This window comes from Colias philodice, chromosome 15, assembly GCF_061535455.1.
Source record: "Colias philodice isolate Cphi_HAF_F1 chromosome 15, ilColPhil1 Martin Lab GWU primary, whole genome shotgun sequence".
Classification (NCBI taxonomy): Eukaryota; Metazoa; Arthropoda; class Insecta; order Lepidoptera; family Pieridae; genus Colias; species Colias philodice.
Window position 1 is genome coordinate 9,610,457 of NC_143100.1, and position 23,675 is coordinate 9,634,131.

The window sequence follows — 23,675 nt, forward strand, 5'->3', positions numbered from 1 at the left end:
GTAATGTGAGTTTTCATTTCGAAAAATTTTGTGTAAGTATATTAAATTGAGTTCCTGGGTGATCTGGAAACACAATTGGGCCCGGAAGATGGCGCTGCAGTCACTCCTCCTAATCACATGAACCGATTTGGATGAATATTTGTGTGCACATTTCATTGTTGTGGGATGATTGGTTGATTCGTTTTCACATTAGCTAATATTATGTATTTTTGTTGTAAACTTAATTTAATGTTTATAATACATTATTTTTGGTATAAATAAGCCAGTGTTCGTCTCACATTGCTGTACCTGCCTACCTACCCTACCAGGGCCTAACTTTGTTCTGGCTATTTTATTTTGATTATTTGTAATGAATAATTACAATTATAATAGAGTGCAAAAAATAAATACATGCGTCAATATATTTTGTGTTTTTTTTTAAAACAATTTTTTTATTTAAAAAAATATCATTCCGACCGCGGCTTTGCCCGCGTGGAATTAGGTTATATCGTGAATCCTGTTTTATCCCACAGAAGTGTTCAGTTCGGATAAAAAGTATCCTATGTGTAAATCCAGACAATTAGCTATATTTTATCAAAATTGGTAATGTAGTCTTGACGTGATTAAGTAACAACTAACAAAAAAATATACAAATTAACATCCAAAGTTTCGCATCAGTTTTACTGTATTAGTGATATCTTCCACTCTTGACTTTGACTGAGAAGAATTAGGGTTTATAACTTCTTTCAGAAATAGTACCTTTCATTTCTGGGCATGATGTAATATCTACGTCAGCATCAAATTCTATCTAAATCAATTCAGTAGTCCGCGTTATTGAGTACCATTTCATTTTTTCAGAGTAACAATATTTTTTGTTATTTTAAAGATTATTTATAACCTGTATTATTTTGTAATAAAGTTAACATTACGAAATAATAATAATTATTAATAATGTCTAAGTAGTTGTTAAAAAGAAGATTATTTGTTTATAAGCAAGAAAATAAAACCAATAAATCAACAATTAAATAAATACAGTATAACAATATTATAACTGTATGACGACTCCATACATGTTTGTCCCGAGTCGGCCAGCGGCAGCGCGGCGAGTTTGCAAGAATGACTTCGCGCACACCCGCGTTCGCGATAGCGAGCTATTAGACTCCGCCCGCCAAGCAGTGGATTTTTTTTTGTGTATCGTCTTAACACTTAGTTTTATGATCATTTATAATAATAAATAACTTTAAGAATATAATGTGTTTGTTTCATTTTTAAGTTTTACCTGGATATTTATAATTAGTTTAAAAACTAGACATTCATAAACATGAAGGAAGAAGACACTGAATGAAGGTTTTTGAATCATTATCGCTTATTATAGAAAGATAAAACAATAAACAAATTTTTATTATCTCATCATACCTTCTATTAAAGTTCCTATACACGCTTTCTTTTTGGGGGAGTGCCTTCACTTAATCATAAATGATTAGATATTATAATCATAAAAATTAAACTAAAGTTGAATGGCTGATAATAAAATATAACTTCTCACGTCACTCAATCATTTATTATTACAATATCATTAATTATTACTCTTAAAATCTCTCTGTTATTAAGTTGAATCTTACGTGGTCTAAATTATAATAATTATTAAGCTTCAGTTACTAACTCTTTTTTTTTCAAAACCATCAATAGTTAAAAAATAATACTTTGTTATTAAATAATGCAAATTTTTCCATAATTTATACTTTTTTCAGATATCAGACCTTTTCGGTAATACTCAAGTTACTTAAATATTTCATTCAATAAAAATTAGGATGACGGTTAGATGCCGTTTTACTATGGATTTAAAAATACAAAAGTAATTGACGAAAATGTAAAATAAAAGAGTGCTTATATTAAAGGAATTTATTTTTTCAAAATTACTGGTTTACATTAAAATGAAATAAAATATCCTGCTATAATTTAAATGATTAATATATGTATAAAAAATAATCATCGTCTGCAGACGCAGAGGAGCTGCGCGTTGCAGCTGCCGCGCGGGAAGCCCAGCGACTGGCACACCGCGCGGCACAGCGCCGCCGTGCAGATCCGCTGCCGCGCGCTGCCGAACACCTCCACCGCCTCCGTCACCTCGCCCGCCATCCCCGCCATACTGTACTCCTCATCTGAACAATGCAAGAAATATTTATCATTTATACCCTTTACAATCTGATAAAATAAAACATAGATCACCAATGAAGTTATATATTGAATGCATGTGAATTTCATGGAAACAAAGACAAATTATTTTAAACGCTGCGAAGAGCTGGAAAATATTTCAAGCCTTCCAAATGTCTCTACGTGATTAAAAGCTAACGAAAAGCTTGTATTATGGATCGGTCGTGGATGTTCGAAGAAATAAATAGAAGGAAGTTTCGATTGTTATTCTAACTGCAAGTCTTCCTTGTGATAACGCATAATATATTTAAAATTGTCAAACTAACCTGCTGGAGCCGCTTGCACCAAAGCCACGAAAGCTACAAAGAGAGCGAGTGCTGCGAAGAACTTCATATTGATGTCTTGTTTTGTTGCTTTGACGAACAACTGTTCAGAATTGATATTTATTCTGCATCAGGAGCAGCTATTTATATGAGATTTGTTTTATGGAATATTATCTTATTTCGATAACATTACATTGTACACAGGAATAAATTATCTTTGCTCAATCTTTTTATTGCACCTATTGTAAATGTGAAATTTGATAATTTTCTAGGGAATCACCTAGCAAGTAACTACATTGATATTAACAATACGAATGTATTGGTAATTTAAAAGAGTAGGTAGGTGTGTCTTATAGTTCGCTTGAAAGAAAAAGCTCATATTTATCAATTTAGAAAACAAATACATCTTTGTGATGATTCAGATCTATATTTAATTTAAGGCAATCAGCTCTGTAGTTTTGAAAGTATTTAATATCAAAAAAATAAAATAAAATAATGGCATCAAATTAAACCACATGCTTTCATTTAGACTTACGTCTTGTATACTTAGAAAGTAAATATAGAAAAATTTAAGTCACATAATTCAAATAATTGAATTATTTCTCTACGTAATAACAAAATATAACACATCTTCCACTTGATTAATAAAAAACTATTGAAAGTTTATTGATACTAATCATTTTCAATTATTATCAATGAAAAATAATATATTGCGGTACTGCCCCGCAAAGGCTAATCAATTAATCATCAACGTTTTCCTTGACATATTATATTATTTATCCATACTTAATATTATAAATGCGAAAGTAACTCTGTCTGTCTGTCTGTTACTCAATCACGCCTAAACTACTGAACCAATTTGCATGACATTTGGTATGGAGATATTTTGATACCTGAGAAAGGACATAGGCTACCTTTTATTGCGAAATATGTACCACGGGCGAAGCCGGGGCGGACCTCTAGTTAGGTTATAATTTTTACCTGAAAACAAAGTTATCTGCGTGTCCCATCTCGCAGTGCCGCCCGTTTTTTGGCCTATCATTAGGTCCATCAAACAAAAACGATCAAATAAATTTACAACTAGATTCCACAGCTTTAGACATATTCATTAGTTACCTATATAATAATAAAACATAATAATCAAACATTTTATCTCATAGTTCTTCTGCGTCGTTAAAAGATTAGTTAATTTTAATGTAAGTTTCTGAAATAAAATTGTAATGTAAAACAAGATAGGTATTCGCCCTAAAATGGGAACTAAAATTTACTACATACAAATCAAAATTCTGATAAAAAGGAACAAGTCATTATCATTGTAAAAGTGATAAAACACAATTGCTGTATTAACTTTTATGGCAATATGATAATGACATCTTACAAGTTAGCATATAAATAGCCAATAATTTTTTACCTACTATCAGTGTAAGCATAGCTGTACAAGTGAATTAATTTAAATTTTACAACCAATAAAAAGCAAAATGAAATTCTTCGCAGTCCTCGCTCTGTTCGCAACTCTCGTAGCATTCGTGCTAGCAGCTCCTGCAGGTTGTTATTTTTAGTTTGTTTTATTAGTACATACCAATTTTATGAATGATTTTGTCACCTCATTGGCCCAGTAGTTTATGCGTTAACGTAGAACGAAAAGTTCTGATTTCGATTTCCAGTGGGGACTTTACAAAAATATCTCAGATATATTATAGAAATTATGTTTTTATTTTACTAAACGAAATTACTTTATTGCTCCCTAATCGCTAATATAAATATTTCAGACGAGGAGTACAGTATGTCGGGACTGTCGGGCGAGGTGACGGAGGCGGTGGAGGTGTTCGGCAGCGCGCGGCAGCGGATCTGCACGGCGGCGCTGTGCCGCGCGGTGTGCCAGTCGCTGGGATTCCCGCGCGGCAGCTGCAACGCGCAGCTCCTCTGCGTCTGCAGACGTTGAGACGTGTTCAATTGTTCATGTATCGTGCATTATAAAATATTTCATTAATTTTTAAACATATTTTTATGTCATACATTATTTCAACTGAATAAATTGTATCTAATTAAAGCCATATTTTTTATATAATTTACGTTGTTTTGTGTTTACCCGAACCACCACTCTTGATATACTGAAGCGTTTATAAATTGTAATTCTTCAAGTTTACGTTTTTATATATCATTCATACTATGTTTCATACAAGCACACCAGACAAAATATAAATCCGACAACGTAGGAGTGTTTTAGGACGGAACTAAAGTAAGGGTTTGTTCTTGGTAGATTGTTTGTGAGCCCACAAGTAAAGCAAAACAAAGGCACACCTGGTACGAATGTGAAGAAAGCAACAATATGTAGCTCATAATCGCTCTTAATGATAGATCGTGTGAAGCCAGCCCTGCCCTTTGTCTGCGATGAAAATATGCCTTCATTGTAATGATGATATCGAGCGTTGGGTTTTAAAGTAATGATTAGGGAAGTTTCTTGTAAGCTCACATACGATTTGTAGTTCAGTTTGTTGGAATGCAAATAAATATCACCCATACCTACAATAGTTAGTTTTGCCTATGTTACCATCCAACTGCTCCTTAAAAATCAAGTGTGTTCATCAAATTCTATGTTCAGAATGTCGTTAGGATAAAAAGTTCGTGTTAACCATGCTATCGAATAAAAATATGAACGCAACAAGTAAATTGCCAAAATATTGTTCAATAATAAGTCAATGCTTCCTAAATGGAAATTAATTGTTATTTATTATCAGAAATTACTGTTCGTCCACTATAAATTGTCCAAATATTGTTAGTACGGTTCAATAAAGTATACGTCCACCTGAAATTAAGGCGTTATGGGATAGGAATATACCAAATTGCTTAGATTTATTTGAAAGAAAGCTTATGGGTTTTTTTTTGTTTAATTATTTTTTGGTCGTCGTTCTGTAAATTCATGATTATATTATTATATTCATTTACCAAAATATGCACATAGGATAGGATAGGGTAGCTTAAATTAGGAATTACGCAATGGTAAACTTTGAATATAAAAACAATAATCCCTTATAGTTATTTATTATTGTAAATGATCTTAAAACTAAGTGTAAACACGTAGTATATTATTATTAGTCTGTGGTGTAAACTATGCTGAGTATGCTACTATCTCCTGCAGAAACACTCGAGACGCATGTTGCAGGAGCCGGTGCGGAAGCCGAGCGAGATGCACACGTTGTGGCACAGCAGCGCGGTGCAGATGTTCTGCCGCGCCGCGCTCACCACGCTCACCACCGCGCCTCCCACTCCGCGCCCGCCGCGTAGCCCGCTGCGTAGCCCGCTTCTGCCCCTGCCAGATCTAAAGGATCGAATCGGAATTTACTCCTTTATAGTAACACAATACTAATGTCATACCTATGAAGCCTTCTAGTTATTTGCAAACTTTTATAATAGTTTTAGTTAAATTATTGTGTATCTTATTTGTGTCTCAGTTAAAGTACCGCCAGAATTAATAAGGTACCTATTACAATTCTTATACCATTTTAAAACTAAAATATGGAAAGTTTTGTAAATACACGACTCTTTTTACTTACCGATCGCTTGGCTTTGCGCTGTGGTCGCAAAAGCTACGAAGAAAATAATACTAATTGCTGCCTTCATTTTGTTTTTACTTGGTGATAGTTTAAGGATTGTATTTGGACTGCTGTTACAAATAGAAAATGCGGTATTTATATTGCCAAATTAGGGTCACGCTTCAATAACCTAATCATGTTGCCCGTAATTTTTGTAAACTTAAATAAATTGCATTCCCAGTAAAAAATAAAATAATTCACCCTTGTAGGTATATTTACGGAAAAAAATATAATAAAACAACAAAGTAATTAATTTGTAATTTTCTTTCCCTGCATGTTTAAGATTTTCCTATCTATACTTAATATTATAAAGCTGAAGAGTTTGTTTGTTTGTTTGTTTGAACGCAAACAAACAATCCATTACAACCAATCCAACCCATTTATCGAGGAAGGTTTATGTATATCATCAGATATCATCACGCTACGACCAACAGAAGTGGAGCCACGGGGGTGAAGCCGCGCGGAGCAGCTAGTTATAGATATAGGGGGAAAAAACCGTGCAGGACTCTTATTTTTATCAATTAGTTCAAAATAATTTCGGTGTTATTGTATCACGCCTGATAACATTGTTTGCTGATTGTACTCGTTGTTACTTTTTGCAGTTTTAAGATAATTATTTTATTTTAGTTTATTATTCCTTTTCTTATACCCCCTTAAATTACAAAATATGATAATTGTTGGACAATACAGAAAAATTGAATATTATTCTCTTTTGATTTCGAGTAAGTCTGGTGATCATTTCACAAAAATCTCTTTGTATCCATGATTTGAAGAAGGACAATAATTAAGTATAATATGCCATATCTGAAACTGACGTGCATTGTGCATTATTAATGTTTATATGCACGTTAGTTTTTTAATTTAAAGAAATGGAAAATTCAGTATCCTGGTGGTGAGTGACCACCTCCTGTACATTTGTAAAAAAAACAAGAGTGATACATTATAATGTTAAAGAAAATGCAATATAATAAATAAAAATTAAGGGCAGCATGATTAGATTATAAACGTGTACTGACCCTGTTTTGGCAATATAAAAACTGCATATTCTATTATTGTAAGCATTCTATGTACACTTCTCGAAGTATCGTCATCAAAGAAACAAAATGAAGGCAACAATTGTTATTATATTCTTCGCAGCTTTTGCGGCTACAGCCACAGTTCAAAGCCAAGCGATCGGTAAGATAATACCAAATAAATTCGTTACTTTACAAACCATTTCTACGTTTTAATTGTGATGATGAAAAAGCGAAATTTAATCTTCGAAGTATCTGTTTTGAAATATAACAAATTATAGTTTGGGTTTTAACTGATACATTAAAAAAACAGGAATCGCATAAACATAACATATTGAATAATCTTGTATACTTCGCTTCAGATCTGGCAGAGGCAAAAGCGGACTTCGCGGCGGGCGCGGAGTGGGAGGCGGTGCGCGTGGTGAGCGTGGTGAGCGCGGCGCGGCAGAACATCTGCACCGCGCTGCTGTGCCACAACGTGTGCATCTCGCTCGGCTTCCGCACGGGCTCCTGCAACTCGCGCCTCGAGTGTGTCTGCAGGAGGTGGTAGCATACTCAACACTTTTTAGTTTTACTTTACTGTGATATTATAGGGCTATAAAATATATAAATGTAATTTTAAAAAGTTATTTTATTTTACCCCAGTAAATCGAGTCTTTGATGATGAAAGAAAAACAGAAGATATAGAGGAAATTCTAAACACAGATTAAAACTTTTTATTATCACACAGGATACTTTTCATTTGGATGAACCTTGTAGTTACAAGGTAGGAAACTAACTCGATAGCAATTTAAATAATTTGGAAAATCCAAAAGTGCACGCCTCATAATTTTTTTTTAATAAATATTTATTAATTATTATTTTTGTTTATTTAATAACAATTAAACCACATCGAATCAGACCCTGAAAAATGAAAGGGTTCTATTCCTGAGCATACTCAAGCGTAAGAGAAAAAAAAAGACTCGATTAGTAAAGTATTTCGGTCGCTATCGTGTTAACAAGAAAAAGGATCCGCACATACAGACACACGGACGTCCAAGACAGAACTTTTTTAAACTGTTTTTTAACTAGTTTAAATAACAAAAATGACATCAAAAATATCATGAACGTTAAAAATAGTGTTTTTTCTTAATATGTGTGTGTATGTATTATCTTAGTGACATATCACACTAGCGGATTGCGAGCGGTTTCAAAGCGGAGCGGGTGCGCAACGAATACGTTGCGGTTGCGCAGCGAATTCGTTGCGGACGCGTGGCAGATGCGCAACGTTTACGTCGCAGTCATGTACACTCATTAACAAAATGGAATCCGTGCTGGTTGTTACTTATAACTTGTGATAGTATAATAATTATGAGATCATTATTTTTTACGAGTTTCATAACATGTTAATGTTTAGGGTATTGTTTTATCTATTAAATCTTGGTCGAAATGCAATCAGATAACTTAATTGCTCATTAAGAAAGTTCATTAGTGAAATAAATGTTAAAGCTCCTTAACTAAAACAGGGCTATCTTATTATTAGATAAATAGCAGTGAATAGAAAATTTTATCAAGCAACCAGCAACTCACTATCACTTTGCTCATAATTAGGTTCACAAAATCTCTTTATAACATACGTTGCTATGGGAGAGATTATACTGGTCAGTCGTTACATACTTTTGGAATGTATGGTACATTCTAAAAGTCCTAGTAATTCAATTTTATAGCACCTTTTTTTAACAACTCCAGTTGTTATTACATCTTTAGTTAACTGTTAAGTAAGTGCATTTCCACAGTACGGTTAAAAAATTGAGTGCTACAGAAACGATGGAAATATTGAATGGAAGTTAGGCAAGGCGGAAGGGCTGGCTTTTGTGCGAGAGTATACAAAATGACGCGTCCGCAACGAATTCGCTGCGCAACCGCGGCGTGTTCGTTGCGCGCCCGCAACGTATTCGTTGCGCACCCGCTCCGCTTTGAAACCGCTCGCAATCCGCTAGTGTGATATGTCACTTACAAGTGCAATGTATGATACATAAAGACATTTTAAGTTTGAAAAATCAGATGTTTTGCGCGAAGTGACAGTAGTACCCACCTCAACGCTTCGCTTATGAGGCGTGCAATAAGTAAATGTAAAAAATAACAATGGTACAAGCGCAAATTCTTATTATTAATCACTAATGAACGGTATTTAAAATAATACTGCTTTATTTTGCATTTATTGATGAACGAAAGCAAAAAGAAAACAGAGGAAGACAACAAAGAAAAATTAACACAAATTTAATTTATTTTCAATTAGGTAGCTTAATAGTTCTGGATTGCATTTTTTAATCTAGACTTGTCTTTGAAAATAGAACTAAAATAACTATCCTAATTAGGGCAGTACACAAGGCGGCAAATAAATTATGTATAGACAATAACTATGAGCTTTATAATATACTAGCTTTCCACCCGCAGCTTCGCCCGCGAAGTCAAAGAAAAACCCGCATAGTTCCCGTTCCCGTGGGATTTCCGGGATAAAACCTATCCCATTTCCCGGGGTAAAAAGTAGCCTATGTCCTTTCTCGGGTATCAAAATATCTCTATACCAAATTTCATGCAAATTGGTCAGTAGTTAAGGCGTGATTGAGTAACAGACAGACAGACAGAGTTAGGTACTTTCGCATTTATAATATTAGTATGGATTCACCACAATAATATTCTGTTTAGTCCTATGGAATTTTCTCTCTCGCATAGTCTTGTTTCAATCAAACAGTCACTGTAATTTTTGACTATTATTAAATCCATACTAATATTATAAATGCGAAAGGAACTCTGTCTGTCTGTCTGTTACTCAATCACGCCTTAACTACTGAACCAATTTGCATGAAATTTGGTATAGAGATATTTTGATACCCGAGGAAGGAAATAGGATAGGTTTTATCCCGGAAATCCTACGGGAACATGTTTTTCTTTGAAAACGCGGGCGTAGCCGCGGGCGGAAAGCTAGTAAATAAATAAAAGATACAGTTGGTTTTTGTAGATGTGATACTACAAGGTTACCATGATGTAGCAGTTTTATTTCCACAATGTTGGAAGATGATGGCGCTATATTATTATGACCTATATAATATGATTTCACACTGGAATTAATACTTCTTTAAGACATAGTAACCCCATGTTACGGTCGTGAAGTACACATGGTTTTATTCGCTACAAAAATACATAAATTCGTAGGTTCTTTAAGAAAAAAAAAACAGCAAAATAACAATCAGGAGTTCGTATTATAGTCCTGAGGCGTTTCATGTGTGGTTTTTCTTTATTATATTACAAGATAATCTTTTGTTATACATTTCACAATCAAATACAATGTTTTTGTACAGCCATATATTATATACAACGAAATTAAATTTTGTGTTTTTTTCCATACGTAGAAAAACATACTATTTAGGTTACTGAGTTAAATATGTACCTATAAATTATAGGCTATAATCAATGCCTATAATGCACTTTTCTAATTGCTTCTTTTATATTTTCCTTTGTATTTCGGACAGCCTTTAAATTGTTTGATCCCTGTTTACCTTTAAAATATAATTCATTCCACTGGAATAAAAAAGAGCGTGTGTACTCTGCACAAGTGTCAGAAGTGAAACTTCTTTGGCAAGATTCAAAGATACAAAAATCGTCGCCTTACTCTATGATGTGACGGTATTGCCTTGACGCGCTTAATTTTACTCTAAACGCGACTAAATAATTTTCACTTCAATAATAAATAACCTTAATATGTACCACAATAATAACATTTCTTCCGAATAACATATAAATACGTTAGTACTTGTCGTGTAGCAAAAAAAGAAATTGTTAATTTCTCAAGAGACTCGCACAAATCAACTTGTTCCCGAGCTGAGAAGGGATTGTTTCAATTGCGTATTCTTTAAGAGTGTGTGACATTGGGCGGGAAAACGTTTTATATAAATAATAATGTTTATTTAGAAACTTATTTGGTGAGGGTTGATTTTTATGTAATTCTTAAATCATTAAGATGTATTTTATTACATAATATCGTACATGGTTTTGTCTCTAAATTGAATGAAATTATAAAATTGTAATGATATACATTACTTCTCTATTTGCGGCATTTTCTTTATAATAAACAGCATTTAAAAAATAAATACAAATAGGCTGATCGCATAGATCAAAGACCTAAAATATATTATATTTGCTGCTTCAATTGTATTATACAAAATAATTGGCTAAATGAAATTTTTAACTGTAATAATAATTTGTCATCAACGTAGTAAGTAGGTAATTTATATTATTATCTATTTATAATTTTAAATTCAATTTGTAAGTATTAGTTCTATTCATTGTTGTTTTATTTACATCACAAATTCAAAATTAATAATCTTGTAGATAAAAACTGCACCAAAATATTATTGTTGACAGGTAATGTCCCGTAATTTAGATTACAGACGAAAGCGCGATTAATTATTATCACAATTTTATCTGATAAGTATTTGTTTTCCACAATTGTCTGTCTAATCATCTTTGTTTTTATTTTGGTTTGTCTTTAATGTGACGCCATAAAGTGCCACACCTTACTTTTATTTTTATTTATACTCTCCCACGTACTCCATGAGACGATTGAGTATTTTCACATGAGTTGGATCCGTAAACAAACAAACTTCTCAGCTAGAGAAAGTCCTACTAAAATCGGTTGAGCTGTTCCGAAGATTACCCCCAAAACAAACAGATAAATTACAAATGATTATTCCTATTTCCATAAACTTGCTTGCCAAATACAGGACGGTTAACAGCTATTTTGCCCACATTTTTTTAGTTCTGCGGTTCAGAGGTAACTAATGTTGTCTTTACTAACCACATTCAACTATTAAAAAACTTTGTTTGCCAGGTGTTTATAAAGGGTGCGTGTGTAAAACGCATTAAAAGGCATGTTTGTACAAAAGTTAATTACATTGGATGCGAAAGTTATAAATCACAATCAGTCGCTGTCACGCGAAGTAATTTCGGCAAAAGAGAAACCCTTATCCGTTGCATTTATCGGGTTCCGATTCGGAATTAATTCATGGCGTTATTAAAAATTGATGGATAGTGAAGGAAAAGATGGAGATAGCTGGTCTATTTCATTATTAAGTGCGATATAAATTATTTTCGGAAATCCTCGGGAACGCAATTTGTCGGATTCTTTAATTAGCGATTGATTAATTTATGAAGAGCCGCAAGATTTAGATTTGATTAAAAATAAGCTAATCGTAGATACGTAGGTATCTGTATCTCCAATCATTTTTCAAAAACTGTAAGTACTACTTGATTATTTGGTTAAATGTTTGCTTTAACGTACAAAATTTTTATACCCATCTTAACATTAAAACCCTGAAAAAGATGCGTCTCGTTAAAGTTTAGTACTTAAAACTGCAATAGCGAATGTAAAAGAAATAATACATATTTTTATTTAGCTCCTATGATACGTAAAACAAATTTAATGAACTAAAAGCTTTCAATAAAAAGGAACGGTTATAGCTAACACTATTCCAAGATCATTCGAGAAGAATAAAATCCAATTTAACGAACACAGAATTTCCATTTCCACTTAACTTACACTCATGAAGTTCGACAGCAATGGAAAAACTTAATTTACTTGCGAATGAATAAAAAGCAAATTCTATCAGATCCAGAACGCATGCCGCCGGCACAAGTTTAAATAACTTTACAAATGTACTCTATTTACTAACCTCTCGAACCGCGCAGCCGTTATACGCTGACATAGATTAAGTTACAGAAATGTTACCTTTCTTCGACCACTTAACATTTCCTAGTTGTGCTACAAGCTATTTATATGATGCCTGTAGTATTCTCTAAGGTGCACTGTTTACATTGCAAATATTACCGGCTCTTAGCGTCGCATTTGGTTGCCGAAAAGGTGGCATAATATATCTATTGTAGAGGCAGCGGTAACTAATTTTGATCGTTAGGATTCAGGTACATTCTCGTACTGTGCTTGCAATTTTGTAACCATTTTATGAAACACAAGGAGCAAAAATAAAAATTAAAATAAATGTTAAGAGTCTGAGTTTGATATAATACACTTCTTTATAGAGTAGTTCACAGGGAAAACACTCAATTTTTCGTAATCATCTCTTCTGATGTCACTATTATATATGTATTTTGGTGCACAATAAAGAGAGAAGAGAATTATTGTTCTCCATATTTTTTTCATTCTTCCGGGTAAATACTTATTTTGGTAACAGAAGACACATGGTTCACTCTCGACTCCTGCACTTCTTATATTTTCTCATAGCAGCGAATATTAGAATTTTATAATATTCTATATTCTTTGACGGAGATTTTACAAGAAGTTGCTACAAAGATGCAAATATGGAATTGGTCTATCCATGCAACACACGCTTCGCTTATTTTACTGTAGCCAGAAAGTGCCTACATTTTTAAACGTCTGGCATATGGCGATACTTTAGTATTCTTCAGATATTTTTCGATAAGCTTGATAAAAATACCGTATACTGAAGACTGTTTATTTGTTGGTGGGTTGCGTAAATTAAAGTGGGCTGTGTAGGAGTGAATATTTATTAAGCTGCCGTAAGATATATGTAACTAAGTCTACTATTTTCACTGATGTAAATATCTTCAAACAACATTGCACAGAAAAAGGATGATTATATGTTTTGCATAGTTACACAATCTATACTATATAATATTATAAAGCTGAAGAGTTTGTTTGTTTATTTGTACACGCTAATCTCGGGAACTAGGTACTGAATTTGAAAAATTGTTTCGGTGCTAGATAGCTCATTTATCGAGGAAGGCTATATAATATCATCTCGCTAAGACCAACAGGAGCGGAGCACTGCTGGTAAAACCGCGGAGCACAGTCGTCTCAACTAAGAGTAGCCTAAATAATTAATAAAAACGAGTATAGCTAATGACTTCAGCTCCAACAAACAGATAATGTTTCATAATACGTCAGTTTTAAATTCTTTAAGTCCTTAAAGGCTCGGCAGTCGGAAACTATAGCAGCACAAAAGATATACGCAGAGATATATCTCATTAAAACAATATTGATCGGTTCCACAAAAGGCTTGCGGTTTCATTAACAACTTTCCTCAAATGTTTATGTTTGCGGAGCTTCTTTGAAAGGCTCGGAACATTTAACTTTTACAATTTTACGCGATTCGTGGAGTTTGTGGTGCTATCAGTTATTCGCTCGGGTTTTGTTTAAATCAAACATCATTTGGGAATGTAGGTTGGCTTCTAAACTGTTTATGTTTCTATGAATATATCGACGAAGCTCGGTTATTGGATCTAAAAGGTTTGCTGGAGTTTCTCTGTTCGTATAAATAGAATGCATGTATTCCTTTGTTTGTATTTTAAACTAGGTGATCCAATGATATGTAGGTATGGTATTGTATTGGATAATTTATGTTGACTTATTTTTGTTATTCTTCGTTTTCTTTAAATTAAGATTAGAAGTAGATAATTCATCCTAATCCTTTTTGGCTTTTTAATGAGAGTTATTTTTTCTATTTTGACTTTGTTTCATAAATGGTACTTAAATATCAAAATACAACTTATTATGAAAATGATAATTGAATTAATAGAAAGAAAATTTTAAGTGAGGTTAATCGTCCCTTTTCAATTTTCCCATGGTTCAGACTAATCGAAATAATAGATTGTTCAAGGGATTTTATATACAAATGAAATAAACTTTCTCCTTTTTCAGTAGTAACAATTTGAGTCCTTGACTACTCATCAAATATGTTCTGTACCACGTTGCTTTAAAGTGATAAGCGCTTGAAATTGCTTTTGAACTTGTGTCTAAATCGGTGTTTAGATTAACGTTAGTTGGTGTGTGTAAGTGAAATGGATATGAATATAACTAACTTTATAGGCAACTAGTGGTCCGCCCCGGCTTCGCCCGTGGTACATATTTCGCAATAAAAGGTAGCCTATGTCCTTTCTCGGGTGTCAAAATATCTCCATACCAAATTTCATGCAAATTGGTTCAGTAGTTTAGGCGTGATTGAGTAACAGACAGACAGACAGAGCTACTTTCGCATTTATAATATTAGTATGGATATGGTACAAACTTTGACAAAACGTTTATTTAGACTTTATGTAGGTTTATTCATTATTGTATTCGATTTTCAAGTAATTTAGAAGTCTATAGGGCTGAGCCAAAGCGAATTTTGTCAAGGACAAAATTGTAAATAAGGTGGGAAGAATAGAAATATTTTATGAGGAGTTAATGTAGTTCTGGTGTTTTTATATTCTTTAGTGGTAGGTAATAATAACACGAAATTATATTAAATAATTATTTTAAAGTAAGTAGTTTATTTTTTTGCCCGTTTTACATGTCAACACTATTATTTAATAACCAATCGATAAAATTATTTTCCCTTTAAGGGCTGATTTTTCAATCGTTGGTTAAAACTTATTCGTCGAATAACGTATTAAACTACCATTTCAAAAATGTATTCTAATTACCTGTATTTGACAGTTTACAGGTGAAATTTTAATATTATCGTGTAACACTTTATTGGACGGATAAGTTTTAACCAAGGATTGAAAAATCGGCCCTAAATATACTTAATTTGCTTTGTCCTTCATTATTCTATCAGAAACAGCCAACAACTTTTAGTCCTAAAAGGTCATGGCTTAGTTGTAAACTTTGCGTACAACTAGCTTTACCTTCCTACCAAATTCGAAATACATTGTAGAATTGATTGAGCAAAGTTTTAAGTGAGCCAAAAACTTTAGGGCATCAGTAACAAATTAGTATAATAGTTTACAGTTCAAAATTGTCAATAACGTACAGTTGAAGTCAAATATTTTTTTTTTCTGAAAATAAAAATATTTTATAACAAGCGTTTTACGTTTAACCATATATATTATAAAGACACTACATGGACACTACAAAAAAATTCGATACAATTTCTGTAAAGCGCGCTCAAAAAGAAATTCCGGACTGACGGGCAAAAAACATTTTAATACGAATTTTAGCAATCCATCGAGCGAGCTATCGAGAAATTTTGATATGAAAAATATCCCATACAAATATTCAAATCGAGTAGGACAAGCCGGAATGGGCTTTTGATTTTCATTCAGTTTTCAGTTCGGCTTGTTAGTTTTACGTGGTTTTGCTTGTAAGGGCGCGGGCACATCGACTTGGCCACTCGACTTGCCAGTTACGTTGTTGGATTGTTATTGCAAATGGAAGTGGTTATTGATCTGTTTTGTAAGCTCGTCAATTGCAATAAGGCATTTTTATTCGGATATTTCTATATCCCATTTTTAGGTGCCGTTTTTTACCAGGAATCGTATTTTTTGTAGTAAAGAAGCTAGCAATTTTTTTGTAGCTCGTTCAATAGCGTTTCGAAATTAAAAAACATCAATTATATTATTTTTTTTAATATCAATTAGGTATATTTTTCATAAAATAACGTTTCCTCTAAAGCATTTTCGGAAGGTAATTTTATAGAAGTCTCAACTGAAAGAGTATCTTTTACGCCGGTAATTGAATATTTAAAATAGTTGAACATTTTCTATGATCTTACAGTTTATAGCCTTCATATTCAGAAACTGTTATATCTGGGAAATCATGCTTCAACTTCGCTCTAACTGATAAAATGCATATTCTTAGAATTTTCAGTATAAATGCTTTTCTAACAGTTTGTACAAATATTACTTTGAGCGGGAAGCATGTAAGACTATGAATAACACTCGAAATGTCGATAAAGTTGGTACCATTGTTATATTTGCTAGAGGACTGACTAATATTTATTTTCAATGTATTTATCGTATTGATTATTTTATGAGTTTCAAAATAAAATGGTGAAAACTATTTTTATCTTTATTTTTCCTATTTTGTAAAGTCACAGTTACAATAATATTTCATTAGTCATAAAAAAAATATATTGAGTTCTTGTTCACGTAATAGACAATAATAAATGTAGAGTTGGATGACATTATTCATAAAAGTATCAACTTGCATTGCATCTAAACGTATTAAGTATTCATAGAAACTCGTTTAAATATCCAAGACAGAAAAATCATTTGCAATTAAAACTTGCATAGTGAAGTTTAATAAGAAACAAGAGAAAAGTTTCGAGAGCAGTTGTTTTAACTCGTTAAAAATTCTGGGACGGATACTTACTTTATTTACGCTACCTTGTAGTATCAGATAGTGTTTTAAATTAGCTTTAGCCTCTGACTTTGCTCGCCTGGCGGGTATTAACTTTTATGTTATGACATTTATTAACTTGTAAGTTTATCAGAGTAGTAAAAGGTATTCAAATTAATAATTGTCTCTTCTAATTGTTTACACGCACGATATTTCAACTACCACGACATCTAGCGGAAATTTTGACGAGCGTAACTCATTTTCGAGTATTTCAGTGACACATTAACGAGCGGATTTCCCCAATTTCATTCACGAAATCCCGTTTTAATTAAAGTGGTGACTGGTGATAGCTAGAGAGAATTAAATTAGGTGATTTTATGAAGGAGACGGTACCATTGAGGACGGAGCCTAACGTGTTACGATTCAGTACCGACGGCGCGAGTTTTATGGTACGGTTTCTTTGAATAATGGAGTAGACGACGCGTAAAGAGATCCATCTACTGCAAGTTACAAGCGAGTGCCGAGTGTGCGTCAATCGAGTTTCTATAGTTGTGGTATTGGTCGTATTTTCTTTTGTTTTATTTGTGATAATGTCATTCGATTTTGTTTTAACATGTGTAAATATCCTGCTTTGTTTTTTTAGCTAATATTATCTTTTCGTCTTCAGATATTAATTATGTCATATGAATTTATTTGTTTTCTCAAAGATATTATTTTTACAGTGCCAATGGCTTCTGCGGTTTAGCACATAAAAAATACTACCTATTCACCGTGGTTTGTATAATGTAGAGTGATACACACGAATATTTTACCGAGTGGTCCTGTTGATGAAATGTTATATTATTTTCATCTATCTAATTTATTTTCATTTATCAATAATATGAATGATTTTCATTTATTATTTTTATGCAATGTATCGAGACTGGTTGTTAGCAATTGAAAAGTGGTGGGATGTTAAACAAAAATAATTTTCATCATTTTTTTAGACTGAATTCGAATATTCACTTAGGCACATTATGTCGACCAAACTTAGAAATATGTTTGAAATTCCATGTACTTAATGATTAACCGTTGATTCATGAATGTTAACAAATGAGAACGCTCATACTTTTCACTTGTATCCAAAAATAAAACCGTTCGTTTACAATTTGATGCTAAGACCCAATTTCACCAATATTTTCTAAATCAGACATTTATTAATCGAGCTTCAAATTAAACATGTATTTTAACATCGTTGTCAACTCTACAGGTCCCAAGAAGGAAATCTAACAGCCGATTATCAAATCGACCATTAACTGAGCGACTCACGAATCATTCATTCGTATTTTAAACCGCCCGAAACAAAATGTCATAGTTGACAATGCCATAGTTTCGCACGTTGGGGCTATTTGTTCTAGTTGTATAATAACTGTCATGTTTGGTAATTCGACTAAATTGAAATGTTCTAACACAGTATACAATTTAATAATCATGTAGAAACTTTTACGTTTGCTGGTTTATATGTCAAACGATTTGGTCGTTACCATGGTTACAAATGTTTGATGTTATTTGGAGATTGTTTTGTTGTGATTTTTCTTGTGTTATTTTAATTTTATTTTGAGTTGAATAAATACAATAATGTTGAAGAAAAATCGCGGTTCAATTTCACTTGGTCGAAGGTAAACTGGATCTGGTTGAAATTACGAAAAAAAATTCGGAGTCCGAAGGAAAGTGCGAGAGATCTCATACTAGAAGAGCAATTAAAACAAGAAAAATAAAGACGAAGCAGCAAGATACATTTAAAGTAAATTAATAGTAAATTCTTGTTTGTAATAACCTAGTATCTAGTTGGTATAACCTATTTATTGAATGATGTTGATAGGTACAATCTAAGGGTACAATAAAAATGTTTTATAAAAACACAAGTTTTATTTATTTAGGTTACATGAAAAATTACATATTTCTATAACAATGTCACATTTAAATTAAATTAGGATCATCATCATCGTCAGCCCATATACTTTCTCACTGCTGGGACATGGGATTGGTAGTGCTAACTTAAACTTAAACACGGTAAGGGATCAGGTCATTATCCACAACGCTATCTTATGATATGTCGGTTTCCTCACAATGTTTTTCACCACTGAGCCATCACTGCACTGCACTACAAGAAGCAGTTGGTCTGTAGGTGAAACTGATAGATTCCTAAAACAGAATTTAAAATTAAGATAAGTACATTTCATAATCATGAGGAGGCCTGAGCCTTACCTGAGTAGTGGTGAAGTTTACATTTTAAGTACCTATATTGGTATTCAATACTAGATTTGACATGACTCACAGGATTATTATGGTTTAATTGAAAATAATACAGTATGTAGGAAGGAACCTTTTATGCACATAAATATAAATATTACCTCACGAGATAGTTTTACTTACAGATCCGACGGTTATTCGAGTTTATCTTCAATTAATTGCAATACTTCCAAAACCGATTGTTTTGATAAACGAAATCTTGTACTAAAATCAACATCATCATATTCTTCGAAACAATGACGACGTCTTTAGAAATTCTGGGCCGTCGCGGTCGCACTATATAATCCAAATTATACAAATCATCCAACACATCTTCATTTTCAAAAATAAAATAGTATGCAGAGTCCATCTTGACAGCAAGAAAACTTCAAATCATTTTTTCTAATCGCTTGTTAAAAATTTAAAGAGCCTCTATGCCACGGGTTAAATATAATGCCGTGTTAAGGAAACTAATCCTCGATTAGGTCATGGTGGGACACTCCCTTACATTGATGTCCCGTTAAAAGAGTTAACAGCGTGTTAAACTAACTAACAGAGCTTGATGAAACTGGGCCTTAATATCCCAAATTAAATCGCTTGTTAGAGTTACTGTCATTGGAATGGTCTAAGGTTTTAAAAATTGCATTATATGAGATTTTACTATTCAAAAAGTGTTTCAAGATAACTCATGTAAATATATTATGGTCATTTTCATCGAACTCTATATACAAAAATACAAAGTTTGTTTGTTTGTCTTTGTGAATAAAGTAATGATGTAGGTACTTAATTATTTAAGAGATTGAGTAACTTTTTATAACGCTCTTTTTTAACCATAGTAAAGTAAAATCAAGAAATCAAGATACTAATAGTGTTTCTTATTCAACACCCAAAACCATATATAATTGAAAATCCTCGCGCAGTTCACAGTTACATCAGTCATATTGTTCTAGAAGATTAAGCTAATTAAAGCTCGAAAGATAATGGAGAATGCAATTAGCTTCATGCGTGTGTTCAGTGCTAACGATATTAGTGTCTGCTCTTATGTTTTTACCTTTTTGTATGTTACACCTTCATCCCTTGGTCACGCCTTAGTTTTTGCCGTATGTATTTTTGTGTTGAAGAACTCTTCAATGTAACAAAAAAATGGTCAAGTGCGAGTCGGACTCACGGCTGAGGGTTCCGTACAAATAAGCTGCAACTGCAAAAAAAAAAATGATCAGACAGACAAGCAAATTGTTAGCAACAGGATCCTGTTTAACTTTTTGTGTGTGGAACGTTGAAAAATAATGAATTTGCACAGAAAATTTAAAGAAAATGTCAGCAAACTTTATTTACGCGCGTTTGATAATTTTCGTGAAAACTAAACAATGTCAGTTCAGCTATAATTTTGAATAAATTTTCTCGGGCATTTCTGTATACATGAATATATGGGCTCATAGATACCTAACACATAAATTCATCACATCGTTCCCAGTACCGGGAATTTTCTTCAGCAGCCTTTGCTTTTTGCAGATTTACCTGTGGCATTTGATATAATATTTATTGCAAGTTCAAGCTCATTATATTATATTTTCAGTAGAATTTATTAGATATTACATAAAGAGTTAATAATTTCTCATTAATATCACTTAATTTGTGATTCGTAAGAGTTCGCAAGAGTGTGATTTCGTGTTCTTTTTGTATAAGAATATTGCATAGAAGCTTTTCGACCGCACTAATAACAACGAATTCATGCTCTACGCCTGCTCTACAATATAAAAATAAACTATCATTAAATAAAAATCTTCATTTGTCATCTCTACGTAATGTGATGTGTATATTTTATTGCATTCTCTTGTACGCCTACAAATATGACATTAGGAAGAAAAAATATTAATCAGTGGTTCCTTTGCAATTCCCTCTGCCTATTCTGTCAGTGTAATCCGTCTCAATCAAGATGGGGTTGCTTTCTTCCCAAATTGGAGCCGCATTATGGCTGTGAGAAATGACTGGTTTATGCTTTCATGACTATTTTCTAGGAAAACATTGCTATTTACTTAATCGTGATAATGTTTAATAATATTGTTAAACACGAATGAATACTTATAATCACTGTGGGTTTTTGTATTCTTGTTTACGTTTCATAATATGGATGAGATGGTGGGTAAATCCTATCGCATAAATATTAAAATCGTACCTATAAGTTGATCGACGTACTATGTTTTTTACTCTTTCACGCAAAACAGCTGGTCAAATCTGTATTAAATATTCCACAAAGGTTCCTTATAATCTGGTTCGTGGGACTCTAAACCAAGTACCTACAAAGCTAGTAAAGCCAAGCTAATTAAAAATATGTTCCAATTAGTAATTCGAAAAAATTAAAAGCTTACCTACTTAAAAATTTGCTGATTAGTTATTTCATGTTTAATTTGGATGCTAAAGCTGTGTAGCCAAATAAAGTTCATACCATTTAAATGCTGCAATCTATTTCTATCTAACCTTTTAAATCTCTGATGAAATAAATTCATAACACCTTATACTCAAAATACCATTAACCTTATTAACCAAAAAATTAATACAAACGGTAAAGCGCAAATTCGTTTTAGCATTTGGCACGGCGCCGCAGTAGGAATGCCAAATATATTATCTCGCGGTTAAATATCGGTTGTACAAACTCCTACTAGCCATGGAATATTTCCTGCTCACCAATTTATCGTTCTAAACAATCGTTTGTATCAATTTGCCTGAGCTCATAGCAAATCAATGAATTCTCTATGGGAATACAACGGTTATTTGTTACTATTGTGCGAGTTATTTAACGGTAGCTGATTCATGTATCTATGAGCGTGTGCGTTATTTTAATGACCTAATTGAGCGGTCATTATGCTGATAGTAATTTTGGTTCAATTGTTTTATTACAACTAGCTTTTGTCCATGATTTTCCTGGTAATTTGATTCAAAGACTGCAGTATTCTAGTCTCTTATTTATCTCTGCGGGAGACATCAATATTCATGCAGCTAACAGCTTATGTTGAGTTTTTAAGTAGGTAACAAACATCTAATCCATATAATCAAACGTATGTATTATTGAGATACATCTTCCATTTGGACTCAACTAAATAGATGGATGGACAGCACATAACGAAGGTAACAATAGATAATAGTAACAGATTTCTCTTTCAATAAAATAGTGAATGAAATTCGCAATTAAGCTTCGCACCTTTTGGGCAAGTTTTAGCACAGAATACTTAATAGTAGCTAACGCTAGTTTTAATTAGACTTGTACATATAATTAGGTCACGTGGTATGACTTATTTTTTATCCGGTGAAGCAGTTGCTAAATACTGCATTACTTCTTTTCCATCTTCTTTGCATCTTAAAAATTTCATGATAAAAACATGCCGCCAAAATAATAGATGAATTTATTTCGCCAAAACCAAATGTCTACATCTCAAGACATAAAGTGGCAAAGCACGGGCTGCACACGTAAGCTCTTGAATAAAATAACAAAATTAATAAAACCTCAAAACGTTGGCGTGAATGCAAAATGTTAAGCAAATGTGGTGTCTCAGAAAATTGCGGGAGCACCATAACGACGTAGCATTTGTCATCGCTAACAAAGGCGGCCATTGCGACGATCTCTTTTAATTCGTTCCATTTTACGTGTTAATACCTCTTGGAATTGTTTGGGATGGAATTGAAAATGAGAGGAATGGTTGGTTTTTGGAGATATTTTCGTTGCCGTGAGTGTCTCTTTCAAACATATTCTGAGGATAGTTTAGTAATCTTTATTATTTTATTTCCTTGAAGTACCTGCCCCCCTATGCAAGTGGCTTTCTGTTAGCGTAGCGTTCAATAGAATAGACTACGAATGTATGAGATTGACGTAAGCTGTAGATACACGTATCTACAGCTTACGTCAATCTCATACATTCGTAGTCTATTCGTATCTACAGCTTACGTCAATCTATTGAACGCTACGCTAACAGAAAGCCCTGTGAGAAAGCCACTTGCATAGGGGGGCAGGTTCTTAGGTAGAGAATACGTAAACATGTACCACGGGCATTGAGTTAAGTTGGGACGGATGGTTTATAATATAGTTAAGAATAACTTTAAATATAGGAAAATTATTCAAAGAGCATTTTAATTTCTTCTATAATAAAATTTTTCTTCAGATAGATTCTTTACTATAGACCTCATTATGTTGATCCAAGTTCCCCATCGAAAAAACTATTATGAAAAACAATAA

At 32.9% G+C, this 23,675-nt stretch overlaps 2 protein-coding genes and 1 long non-coding RNA gene across 3 annotated transcripts; 1 reads left to right on the top strand and 2 right to left on the bottom strand.

Moving 5' to 3' along the window:
- Window positions 1-1,946: 1,946 nt before the first annotated feature.
- On the bottom strand, window positions 1,947-2,581 carry LOC149482465 (uncharacterized). The gene is made up of 2 exons (XM_089704531.1): window positions 2,460-2,581; window positions 1,947-2,141 (listed from the first exon to the last, which is right to left on the bottom strand). The coding sequence occupies exons 1-2, from the start codon at window positions 2,524-2,526 to the stop codon at window positions 1,969-1,971; spliced, it is 240 nt and encodes a 79-aa protein (XP_089560657.1). The 5' UTR covers window positions 2,527-2,581; the 3' UTR covers window positions 1,947-1,968.
- Window positions 2,582-3,884: 1,303 nt separating this feature from the next.
- On the top strand, window positions 3,885-4,422 carry LOC149482466 (uncharacterized). Its single transcript, XM_089704530.1, has 2 exons — window positions 3,885-4,001; window positions 4,226-4,422. The coding sequence occupies exons 1-2, from the start codon at window positions 3,935-3,937 to the stop codon at window positions 4,396-4,398; spliced, it is 240 nt and encodes a 79-aa protein (XP_089560656.1). The 5' UTR covers window positions 3,885-3,934; the 3' UTR covers window positions 4,399-4,422.
- A 14,835-nt stretch (window positions 4,423-19,257) lies between these two features.
- Window positions 19,258-20,034, bottom strand: LOC149482467 (uncharacterized). The gene is made up of 2 exons (XR_016316702.1): window positions 19,592-20,034; window positions 19,258-19,360 (listed from the first exon to the last, which is right to left on the bottom strand). It is a non-coding gene; the product is annotated as an uncharacterized LOC149482467 (long non-coding RNA).
- Between the last annotated feature and the right edge of the window lie 3,641 nt (window positions 20,035-23,675).